Source organism: Pholcus phalangioides, unplaced genomic scaffold (genome assembly GCF_987345545.1).
Source record: "Pholcus phalangioides strain wild (caught in Gottingen) unplaced genomic scaffold, Ppha-v1.0 ptg000037l_1, whole genome shotgun sequence".
NCBI classification, from domain to species: domain Eukaryota; kingdom Metazoa; phylum Arthropoda; class Arachnida; order Araneae; family Pholcidae; genus Pholcus; species Pholcus phalangioides.
In genome coordinates, this window is record NW_028301624.1 from 3,243,567 (window position 1) to 3,257,055 (window position 13,489).

At 34.6% G+C, this 13,489-nt stretch overlaps 1 protein-coding gene across 1 annotated transcript in view; it reads left to right on the forward strand.

Moving 5' to 3' along the window:
• Arp6 (Actin-related protein 6) overlaps positions 1-11,431 on the forward strand; it is a 30,279-nt gene extending 18,848 nt beyond the window's left edge. The window contains exons 7-12 of the mRNA XM_089253330.1: positions 31-151; positions 2,296-2,419; positions 2,563-2,638; positions 5,832-5,894; positions 9,232-9,386; positions 10,916-11,431. Of these exons, the coding sequence (XP_089109456.1) occupies positions 31-151; positions 2,296-2,419; positions 2,563-2,638; positions 5,832-5,894; positions 9,232-9,361 (514 nt within the window). The 3' untranslated portion in view covers positions 9,362-9,386; positions 10,916-11,431. The remainder of the gene's footprint in view (positions 1-30; positions 152-2,295; positions 2,420-2,562; positions 2,639-5,831; positions 5,895-9,231; positions 9,387-10,915) is intronic.
• The last annotated feature ends 2,058 nt before the right edge of the window (positions 11,432-13,489 follow it).

Genomic DNA, 13,489 nt, shown 5'->3' on the forward strand with positions numbered 1-13,489 from the left:
AAAGACATCTTTATTTCATATTTCTCGAAGGGCTAGAGATGAGGAGAATACAATCGTTCGTGATTACGTGCTTCCAGACTATACAGTGATCAAAAGAGGTTATATAAGACCAATAGAAGAAACGACTGGGAAACCAAAGGAAAATGAGCAAGTGAGTCATGTACATGCTGCATGATCATGTTGATTTTTCAATATGTACTGTAATGTTATATATCAGTTAAATGTATCATTTATTAAAATGAAAAAAAATATATATATGCACACACACAGTAAAACCTCTCTTAACGGTCACCCCCATCTTTTACAGCCAAATAATAATTTCCCTTATGTAATAGAAGCATAAAATAAACCCTTGATTAGCTGTCACCCCTCTTTTATTTACGGATAATTTTTTTGTTCCACCCCCCCCCCCCCCACCACTGTCCACAAATGAGGGGTTTTTACTGTAATTAGTGAGAATAAACATAAAATATGCTTTCTACATCATTCATTTAAAATTCGTATCCTCACTGTAGAGGTGTCAACTTTGCAGATTTAGCCTGGCAATACCAAATTTCACAACATTCACAGGGCTTCCGGTATATGAATTCTTATTGTTGATTTTAAATTATTGTTATCAACTTAAGAAGAATAAAAATTTAAAAATAGGAAGAAAAGAAATATTGAGTTTCCTTTTCTTTTTAGAAAGCGCCTCCATCCCCATTATATGAAAAAACTGTTGCAACATCGCACTTCCTAGATTCCAGGTGCAGTAGCTTCTATGAAATTTGGTAAAAGCTATCTGAATCCATGAACATAAACAAACATGGCTGCTTCTTGACATTGACAATGGATTTCCATATACATGTTTGTTCATAAAACGGCTGATAGATGATTCAATCACTATATTTTCTCTATGTATCACTATGCTGATCATATTTAATAGCGGGGATCACAAAAAATTTGAAAATATGGAGCATCACCAGTTGTGGGCAGCATTCTTAATTTATTGCTGAAAATTGATTGTCTGTGGGTAGGAAATTCAGGGCTTCTACAAATCTTGGTCTATTATAATGATTTCACGAAAAAAGCATTTAACTTAATGATATGTTCAGTAAATATCTGAAATTCATTATTGAAAAACTGGACATTTCTTTAGAATAGTAGTCGTACACCAAAGGATAACAAAGTATGGCTATGTTTCAAAAATATGGATGATATGGTCAGTGACTAATAGCCACCTTACATATTATTTTTTATTCTGATTCTTATTATGCCCATAAAAATTTTAAACGTTTGAAGGTATGTTTGCCTTATTTTTGTAAGAAAGTAACAGAATTTGTATCTTCTCAAAGTTGGCAGGCCTGTCACTGTAAATCATTTGGTAATGTGGGTATACCACGAAACACTGGGCATAAAGTAAGCTATAAATTTCTAAGCCCATGTGTTCATGCTCATGAGGATGAAACATGGCTGCCTAGTCTAACAGCAAATGATGACAAAGCATGCAGGAATGTCCCGTAAAATATGGGTTGCATGCCCGCAATGTATAATTTCTTACGTTAGTTCTTATTATGGCCATAAAAAAATTTGGCATATAAAAGTATGTTTCCAGGATTTTGGTGAGGAAATTACATGATTTTTCTTTATGAAAGTTGGTAATTTCTGGCATAAGCGGTTTTCGTCAGTGTGCTTATCTTTTCTACCATTTGATCACAATGTTTTATCTGATTTTCTAATGTTTCTCTTCAATGCAGGGGGAAAAGCATACAGTAGATTTCTCTTTTGTTCCCCCCCCCCCCTCTGTGTTTTCTCTTATAAATATATAATAGAAAGATAGGTTATATGTGGGGGCGAAATCACTAAACAGGAGTATAGAAAGAATGAAGAGGTAAAACAATAACGTCTGTCCATAGGGTTACAATGAAGCTCTGTAATGATGAGAAAAGTGGTAAAAAAAATCAGGGAGAGGGCTAGAATGAATTTTTTTCATTTGCGTTTGGACGAGATATTGTGGCCCTGATTGTTAAGGGGGTTAAATTTGAATTCTTTATCATTGTCGCTTTTAGTTGAAGAAAGTATTTTATAATCCCCTTACTTAATGAGCAGATGGTAATTCAGTAGGCTTATGATATTGGTGTGTATTGAGAAAAATCAATTAGGCCTCAAAGAGACTGAATGTGATATGGTTGGGGAAAATCTGATTAGAATTAAATGAAATAAATGTACACATACACAATTCATACTTTATCGTATAATCAGCATAACCTGAGGTAACTCTGATTTGTTTCAATGATTTAAATAAATATTTGATAGATTATCAGAATGAACAATGAGAGGTTCCAAGTGCCTGAGATTTTATTCCATCCTTCCGATGTTGGGATCCAAGAGATGGGTATATCCGAAACTATCATACATTCCATAGAATCCATGCCAAAAGGTAACGATTTACTTCAATCTTCAACATGAAAAATACAAATACACTTGTTGATAAATACTTTGGGTAAATAAATCTAGAAACCATTTTTTGTGGTCGATGTTAATACAAAAATTGCCATTTATTTCTTTATTTTTGTTTTATAGAGATTCAACCACACCTGTTCAAAAACATCTTATTGACTGGAGGAAACGCTTGCTTTCCTGGTTATAGAGATAGAGTGTAAGAATCATTTTTTCTTTCTTTCTGGAACATGTTAATCACTGTGCATTACTTTGTGGTGATTGATGGGAATCATACACTTTGAACAGAAAGTTTTTTTTGATCAATGCAGTGTAATGGTATTGGACCCACAGCCAGAGTGAAGAGGGACCACCCATTCAAATAAGTGCTTTTAAATTAATAAATTTGTTATTTTTCATTGGTTAATAAATTCCCCTTTAATCCAAAGTCATATGAACTGAGACCAATAGGAGGTTATCATACAGAAGCCACGTCGTCATCAAGAGATACCTGCCTCATTATGATCTACAGAGGATATGCTAATGACATCCGGTTTATGATTTGTCGTTTTGTCAGCAGCTGATCATATATCAGGCAGCAACACGAGATCGTCTGAATGCATTCCAAGTTTACCCGCGGTCTCATACTTCTCTGTTCATCAGTGGAGGCGGGAGCCTCCAGCCATGAATTAACTCTGCAGTCGTTGGCTTTTCCTGATGTCCATCCCAGCATTTTCCTGGGCTATAGGACACAAAGGATTGGTTGACTGTAAGTTCCAAAAAAAGTTGGAATCGCACCCCCCCCCCCCCACATATTTTGGACAATTTTTCTCAAAAAAAAACAAACAAACCTACTCTTGGGCTAAGAACCCCGGTGGCTAACATCGAAATTTTTCTCTATTTGTCAGACCGTTTGTTATATGTTGTCTGGGATTACTATCTCATGATGTATAGGCGATACAAATTCGACAACATTAGACATTGCTAACATGACACCAAGTTTGGTTTTGTTAATTTTTCTTTGGTTTTGTCTATTTGGCATAAAAGCAGTGCTCAGGAAAGGATATTGTTACGAAAAATATCGGTAGCATAATTTGTTGACGAACCCTCAAGTTAACAAAGCCATCAGGAAAAGAAAAAAGATCATTCTATAGATTGAGAACATTCCAGCAAAAGTCTGCCTCAACTTGAAGCGCCGCTCTTCAAGAACTACGAGTGATGCTGGAATCTTCTCTATTTCTCAAATTTTCCATGTCTCTTTAAATACGATGGAAAAGAGAGAGTAGTGAGAGTTGTTGGACTTCACGCTCAGTGAATCTCAGTGCTAGATTCTTATTTGTTGATCACATTCTGTCTGCTTTTTAAATACATGTAAATATCTGTTTTCTGTGAATAAATTTGTGACGTCCTGAAGACGTTCATCTTCTGATCATTTCAAGGACTTGTGAGAAATTATAAGGAACAATATACAAGCTCTGATAGAACCTAAGGGAACATTTCAGTTGTACGAAGATGAAGTAGTGTGGTGTTCATATTTGTATCAGCCAGTTGTTAAAACCCTTGAAACATTTTAAATGCATTACAGTAGACTCTCGCGAATAATGCAAATTTCAAACTAGGGTGAGCTGGACAGAAATCGCTGGATTACTGGAAGTTAATTGAAAAAGTCCATTTAAATATACAAACCATTGCGCACAACAGATATGAAACAGCATGTTTTCCTCTTGTATGCATGAAAAAAACCAGCTTAACAACGGTAAATTACTGGACTGGCCGGACTAGCATGTGGCAAGATTATCGAGAGTTTATTGGCAGTAGTTCTTAAACTGTGGGTTGCCCCCAGAGGGTCCTAAATGAACTGCGGGGTTGGGGCCGCAAAAGATTTTTCAAAATTTAAACATCTTCAATTTATTTAATTCTCTCGCAACGTAAATATATTTCAAACATACAACACACCTTAACTCTTAGCCTACCTAATATTATCAATGCACAGATTCATTAGTCAAAAGTAAAGCACACACACACACACACAAAACTAATAAATTAGATAGTGCAGGGTGTTTGGAAAAGAAAACTCCAACATTGAAATTGAAAGTCGAAAACGGAAAATGAAAAAAAAAAAATTTTCATGCTTGCAGATAACTCTGTAAAATTTCAGTTATCCAAGTTTGACGAAATCATGTAGTTACTGATTTTGATGATAGCAAGCGCTACAATCATTCGACTTTCATTGGTTGTCAAAAACAAATATCCACTATATACAAAGCATCAGCACTGACGTATCTCAATCAGAATGTCAGTTTTTCAAAAAATTTGAAAAATGCAGACAACAAAATGTTAGTGAGAAGGGGGAGGGGGGTTACACTTCAAACGTTTGGTAACCACTGGTATATGGTACTTCTCTGAGCTTTTTGTCAGGTTGAGCCAGGGCTTGTCTGCAGTTTTGCAATTTGTTAAAAAATTATTTTATTGTTGATGAAAAAACACACTTGTATCCAAATCTTGTCAATAATTTTCAATATATCTGCTGATGTCATGATATACTTACAGAATAAATGAACAATTTATACAGGGTGTATAGGTAGCAGGGTGTATGACATTTTACTGGTGAACCGTTGGTTCTAGAGGCATACATCAAATAAGAAAAAAAAACCCAAATAACGTGTAGTACTCATGTGCCACTAATGTTGGAAGGGGTTGTATAGTTACTAAAATAAAGAAATTAACTTTTTATATGGACACCCTGTACCCAAGAAACCCAATCAGAAGAAACTTGCCCTGTTTCTCCTGATTCCAACAAAAAAAATTCCACGTGTCTAAGAGTAATATTTACTGAGATGTTTTTGAATTAAAAAAATGGAGGAAATTTTTTGAGCGAAAAGCAGCATTAAATGTAGGTAAAACTTCTGCTTTTCCCGCGTTTAATGTTAAGTTTATTCCCACATGTTCTGTTTGAATTTGAATATCTCAGTGAATATTGCACTTTGAAACGTGGAAATTTTTTTGTTGGCTTCAGGAGAAGGCAGGATAAGTTTCTAATTGGGTTTTCAGCACAGGGTGTCCATATAAAAATTTAATTTCTTTATTTTGATAATTATACAACCCCTTTCAACATTAATGACATATATGAGTACTACAACTTATTTGGGTACTATTTCTAATTTGAAGTATGTCTCTAGTGTGCCAGTAAAATTCCATATGCCCTGTTACATATGCACCTTGTATGTATTTCGAATCGTATAAATATATCATCTACCTTTAATCTCTTGTAAAAAAATAACGCATTTAAATATTATTTTTTAAAATCAACTAGTTGGTTTTGAAAATGATTGACTTTTAAATAGTTTTTTGTGCTGTTGCATCATTTCTTAATTGATCGCACGTTTTAATTAAGAACATTTTTTTTATTGCAGTTATAATGATGTGCGTTCATTTGCTCCTCAGATCTATGATGTCAATGTCACTCTCCCAGAAAAGTAAGAAATTTAAATATTTTGTATTTGGTTTTGTTATCGCATTATACAAAACATATTCAAAATATTTGTTTACTCAAGAGATTTTGTGTTTCGTGTCCATAATGATCTGTTTCAGACAGCTCTCGATTTCTTTAACCAATTTGTTTTACAAACTATTCCTCTGGTCCCATATGATATGCCATTTCTTTGAAGGTCTTTCCCATTTGTGAACTGTCGATTATATGCACTAATTAGGCCTATTCAAGTCCTTTCAAGTTTGTAAAAAATGAGAATTGGCGGTAGTTGAAGAAAAAAAAATCCCATATTTTATTGAATGAGTTGGTGGCAACCCTTTTAGTCTTTGGCATACAAAACTTACACATATACAACACTGATTTTATTGCTAAAAATATTTCAGTGATCTTAGGCTGGGATTACACTATAAAATTTTAATAAAAGATTTTTTATTTTATAAAACTGGAAAAATTTGAAGAGCTTTTACTAAACTTTTATTGTATATTTTCCGACATACTTGCAGCGCTTTGGACGATCATCTCACAATGCTTGTAAGTGTGGTGCTACGGGCTCGCTATGGCATTACGTCTGCCAATGTCCACACACATCAGCGTTTCATTTTGGTCAGATGTCACAAAGTCAGATGACGGCATTCAAAATAAGAATACTAAAAAGTCCGATGAACTTCTCACGCATTCAAAATTTGATTCAATTTTTAGACCGTAACCTATATTTGCTGCACGACAAGAAGGGTGGACTACGGAAGAAGCAGGATGAATTTCAGCCTTCCAGACCAGTAAAGCTGATACCAGGGAGAGTCTACAACTTGCGGCCACGTAGGGGTACTGGAAATTCACGAAACTGATACGTCGTTGAACGGCGAACTTTATTGGAGAAACTATAAACACTTAACATGTTAACGTGGTGAATCAATGCCACCTATAATCCAGCTAGCCAGCCGATGTAGCTTCGGGAATGATGAAAATCTCCTAATTGCCCAGGAGAATTAAGACGTAGGATTCTTATGGAACAGGAATGTGTGCCTAGAATGAGCTAAAACATCTGGGTGTCCGAACATTGGCGGACTTGGACACTTGAACAAGGACATGTGACGCAAACATGACATAGATTCGTCGTTGTACGGCCTACACGACTAGTGACATCTAACGAATGCGGACGGACCGCCACCAACGGAATTTGATTATCGAGTCCGGACGTGCCCCAAGGACGCTATAATATCAATTTAGATTTAGATTCTTAGATCATGATTTATCATAATTATTTCGTTGATTTATACTCCTGTAATTGGTCTTGTTATTCTGTTATACAAATTTATATAGATATATATACATATTTAATAAAATTCCGGATGCACCCATCTTTCGGGAACGCTTTGATATCTCCTTGAGATGGGAAGCGGGGTGTGTCCGGTCCTTCAATGTTCAATGTATAATAACGGCCTTATGCATTTATTGTGCTCTAAAAGCTCTTTTATAAAACTTTCATATTGCAATTCCGGCCTTAAGGTAATTTTGTGCTGATGATTTGGAATCTGGCATTATTTCGTCAAATTGCCTCTAGCTTTTGAAATATACTGAAAATTGAATTTCAACAGTGACACATAAGCCACACACACAAATTGCATTGAAACGATGCGAAATTTGTATCACTAATAAATTTAAATTAATGCAATAAATAAATTTAATCATAAAGAGTAAAATTAATATATGAATCAGAAGATAAATCAATACAATTATACTTGATAAATGCTCACTTTCAAATAAATAACACTTACAAATTAAAATGTTGCCTCTTTGTCTCTATGAACTCCATTTTTATGTTCAAATTAAATATGCATTTCTTATGGCTGATAGCCATCTCTACACTGAATGAAAACCTGTGCAGTAGCAAAACATGGTATCACTAAATTATGAACAGTAATTCAGCCTCCCTCACCCGATATTATCAAAAATTTTCCCAAGAAACAGGGTGTTTTCTATCAAAAGCTACCATTTCCATCATGAATGAAATGCTAAGCAAGCTTTTACGAAATTTTGAACAGTAAATTGCTAACGTTAAGCCCAACCCCCTTACTTCCAGAACCAGTTTAGATAAATAATGCGCATTCAGCATTTTCCCAAGAACTTAACGAGCTCCCTAACAAATGGGGGATCAGAACAACTTAACTTTCTCCCATCCAAAGGACGTAAACTTGCGCATGGGCAAAATTTATTTCTATTTTAGCAGCTTTTTAAAAAAAATCTATAATTAGATTAAATATGCCTTCTGTTTCCGTGATAGGCCGTTTTGATCTTACAGAGGCTTCCCATTATTGAAAAAGCATCAATTATCCACTAGACTATTTTTTTGTATCGTTCAAGACAGGTTTCTGTCTCATACAGTGTTCGTCTTAGCCCTTAAATTGTTGCTTCACATATTTGCAAATGGTTTTTAAACCATCATTGAACCCAGTTTGAAAATAGAAATTTAGAATCACCTTTGCACGTAAGGTGAGGTCATATTCTTTCTATTTTACATTTTAAATTCACCCTAATTAACGACAATAAATCTGTGTTACAGAGCATGTATAGCCATGATTTTGCTAATTTTTTAATGTTTTGTTTGCATTTCTTTCTCTTTTTTTTTTACCTCGAAGCTTGCAACCTGATTTTTTTTTCTTACTATAGCTTAAATCATAAAGAAGGTAATTATATAGTCGAATCCCGTTTTAATGAATACCGTTATAGCAAAAATCTCATTTTAACAAATGCTTTTCTAATCCTAAATAAGTTAACGAAGATAAGTTAACGTTTTAACGAAGTGATTTCTCCGGTATCTTGGCATTCGTTATAATAGGATTTGACTGTATATTTGTAATGTAATATTATTTCAATGCATTTCTTTTATGGGTGCAATAAAAGAAATGCATAGTGAGGCTCTATACAACATGACTCTGTATAAGCAGTGCAATTCAAGATGGATTTTCCCGGTTTTCTGTATGTATGTGTCATTAACTATGAAAAGAACTATCAGCTCAAAAATATGTGTATTGAGCATTTAAGGGTTAGACAGGATCCACTGTAATAGATATTATATGGTTGTATTACTCCATCTCGTGGTGGTTTCCCATTCTTAAGTGAACTGACAGGATTTTTTTATTGCATTTTCAGCCTCTACTTCCCTTCTGTTTGTTTCAGTACCCTCACTTTAGCAAGCCTTATTTAACAAAACATTTGTGAAAACAAAGAATTCCATTGCAATTTTAAAATTTTTCACTTATAAAATGTTTGTATGTGGTTTGATCGCCCTGAATCCATAATTTCTTTCCTCCCTCGCTTTTCAGTCCTGTTGCTAATTCCTGGCAAGGAGGCTGCCTACTAAGCACAGATCCTGATTTCAACAAAAAGATTGTGACACGAAAGCAGTATGAAGAAATGGGCATGGAACGCTGCTTAGAAAAATTCAACGTGTAGGCAGATTTTTGCACTCTAATGAAAGGTAATTATATTTAACAATGATAGACAGTTTAAAGGGCAAATATTTTTCATGGTATTGTGAAACTGTTATATGACGTGAAGAATGAATGAAGCACGTTGAATACAAAAATATATTTATGTGTGCATAACCATGTGATCTTGACTATGAGACATCTGGACATGGAAATATTGTAAAACAATGATACAAGACATACACAAGTGCATTTTGGACCTCGTTAGTGTGAAACTCAAGGTTCTGCTGAAATTTTTCACATTGACCAAATTTAATGTTAATTGATATGCATGACAAAAAAAGAATTTTGACATATTCATGTTAGTCTGAAATTTAATATGGTGTAAATTTATACAAAATATAATACACTGAATTGTGATCATCAAGATATCTTTTAAAATGTTCTTTTTTCACAATTTTTGAAACAAAAAATTTACATACCAGCAGCATTCAGTCATTTTTCTTAAACTACTGTTGTCAATTTCATTCAAGATTTTTTGCTTAGCCTCAAGAGAGGAACTGAATGGTGCTTGGCAAACATGGGCAACCCACAGCATGTGTAGTATAATAATGTGACACGAAAAGGCAAAGATGGACGAGGCAGTAAATTTTAAACACTCACAACATTTAATGATGGAAAACACAACACATTAAACAGGATATTTACATGAATAAAAATTACTGACAATACATGACAAGTGCACACAGCATGACGTTCAACCATCAACTACGTAGGGCATGAGAAAAAAACACACGAACAGCTCTTCTTTCATCCCTCTCGGATGAAAGTGGCACCACAGGGCCATCTATCATCTTGAATTGTTACAACAGCTTTTGAAAATGAGAACAACAAGCCAACTCAGAGGTAAGAGTGTGCATGTCACTCCCCCACATCACACATTCAGGGGCAATAAAGCCCTCTTTCCCAGTGACAACCAAGGTCGTGCCCCTCATTGTCTAGCGCATTAATGACATCCACCCAACCCTTTCCTTCTCAGAATCTTTCCACAAAGCATATTTTTTTATTTATGTTGATAAATCCTTTCACGTTAAGCAATCTTTGATTTCAAAGGTTCATGCAATCATATTTTTTAACATTATATCGCCATAGAGAATGATGGGACCAAGAATTCTTTTCACGTTAACTAGAGTTTCAGTGGGTTCAGGTTAATGAGGTTCGACTGTATATGTGTTTATATATATATATACAAATTTATCAGGTACTCAGAAGTTTATGAAGTTCATGAATTCTGGAACTATTTAATTGATAAGAAATATTGACTACGTAATCTTGTTTTTTTTCCTTCTTCTGTCTGCATAAAATTTTACAGATCTTATTGGTAGATAATAGACCTTATATTTTTGCATTGCTTAGACTGCAAAACAACAAATATATTTGAAGAACAAACATGAATATTCCAGAGCATCAATATATATAGGCCTATGACATTTATGCGAATAGTTTCCTATGTATGAGTATTTTTTTGAAGATACCGTATTGCAGAGATTGTTTTTTTTCTTTTACGATCATTTTTTAGATCATATCTCTGCTGATGATTAAACGACAGTGATTGTCCCATCATATGAGCACATCTTGAATATCTGTGGGCATTTCCGGTTGGCTTTGACTGCAAGCTATGCTAACAACAGAACAGTTTGCCTCACGTCCTCCTGAGACAGAGATGCAGGACTTAAATACAGCCTTTTGTAACTGGGCTATGTTCAGCAACACCAATTCTTCTATGCCTGTCATAAAAACTCAGATATAGTCCTGTTCAGGAGATGAAGAAGAAAAAAAATCATTACATTTATCATGTCCGTTTCATTCAAATATTAATGAGTGATTTTTAATTCTTCTTACAGCTAAATGAGATCCACTTTGTTATTTTTACAGGAATTTATATCAGAACTCATTAATGAAATCAACTGCAGTAGAATTATGTTATATAGAGAGTAAGCATGTATTTATGTACAGATCACTTTGTTGTAATCGTCTGACATCTTGATCGGCTCATTATTTGTATTCATAGAATAAAATTATATATTTTTTGTACCGTTGGTATTGATTCTTTTTCAAAGATTTATCATTAGTATTTATGCTCATTAGTATTATATTACCTCAAATTTTCTATTTTTGAAATAGATTTCATTTATTTGCGATACTTTGGCAATTGTTTTTCTATATAATGGGTTTTTAATTGAATTGCGAGAGTACCTTTTTGTAATATGGGGGACTCGACAGTGTTAACTGAAATGCTATGAGCTACATCAATGATCAAGAAGGTACATACACAGTGAGGTAGAGAGACGGTCGTAAAAATAGTGACGGACAAACAGAGACCCAGAAAAGTACATAGAGGAAGATGGGCACAGAAAAACAGCTTACACTTGTGGAGAGAGAAAGAACTTTTTTCTGTGTGTGTGTGTGTGTGTCAAAATTTGAATCCGTTTCATTCTTTTGAAAATTCCATCGTAACTAATGTTCATCTTTACTGCAATCACTAAATGTATTTATCACCACAGGGGCTAATCTAGCACAGGATGGATAATTTGTGAAATGTGTGGCCTACAGATTAGAATGAGAGGAAGGCAAAAAAAATTTTAGCTGAGACGGAATAAAACCATAAATCCTGTATTTGTGCCACTAGTTGCAGACAAAAGGTTTTTTGAGTAATTGCTAATTTAAGTTTATACTGAGTGAAACACCTAAGAATTTTAACAACTGAATGAAGGCAAGTGAACTAGGGCAACCATCTTAGTGATTGCCCTAGAGCTCTGAATGACCATAATGCACGATTGGTTCTGAGAAAATAAAAATTTAATACAAAATTATTTGCTTCTACATTGTCCCTACACATTGCAGCAACGACCAAGTGAATTGTACATCCTGAATCTATAATAAGAGTTCTCCGATCTCAAGGATTTCATGGAAGAGTCCAAAAGAAAGAAAGCCTCTGATATATCCTACTACAAATCGGGAGAAAAAAAAAGGACGACTTTATGAAGCAATTCGTTCAAAAGGATTCCCAGTTTTTAAGAACTGTCATCATCATCACCGATGAAGGTAACTATGGAAAAGTGATTATAATTAAATTTCCCATACTCTGATTAGTTTTCTCAAAAACCACTCATCCGAATGCAGCCAAATTTTCAGGATATCTCAATGAGACAATGTGAGAGAGATATGTGCAATAAAAACAAATAGTTCAATTTTTGATCACAAAGTGAATATAAGTAGCACATTTTTTTTTATTGAAATACCAAGATTTAATGGAATACGTCCACCAGAATGGGCATTACATAGGTCTGAGTAGTTTCAGGATACTGACACTACTCAGACCTATGAAGCGCCCGTTTTGATGGAGGTATTCCATTCAAACTTGGCTTATACGCCATATGGACCATGGAAAAAAAGAAAATTCAATAAAACGTGTCACTTATCAACCTGGTGGTCAAAAATTGAACTATTTTTTATTGCATAAATCTTTCTCCCAGTGTGTCTCATTAAGATATATCGAAAATTTGACTGCATTCAGATAAGCAGCTTTTGAGGAAAAACTACTCATAGTACGAGAACTTTAATTATTAAACACCCTCTGTATAATATTTTCGAAAACGACGGTCGTAGAAAAAATTAGCAGTGCAAAAATGGAGCAAAAGAAACGCTACCACATTCAAGCATGATGTAGGTAACGTATAGCAATGATTCGTTATCCAATGTTGGCGGCTGGTGAAGAAAAATCAGTCTTCATTGGAGGTACTATGAACCGCCAACAATACCTGAAGATATTGCAAGAACATTTGTGCTAGCATAAGTCGATGCATTAGGACTTTGAAACCGGTGGATCTTCCAACGGGACAATGATTGATCCAAGCTCCAAACAATACTGCAAGAATTGTAACGGTATGGTTCCTGTACAAGGTGCTTGAACAGCTTCGTTTAACTCATCAGTCACCAGACTTGAATTCCATCAAGTATTTATGGTATGAACGTGAAGAACAGTCTGAGATAACAATATTTCAAACAGAAAATGCTTGATAGATGCATTGTCTAATATAACGCCAGATATCACAGAAAATTTGCTTCGGTCAGTGCCTTAGTCTCAGGCATA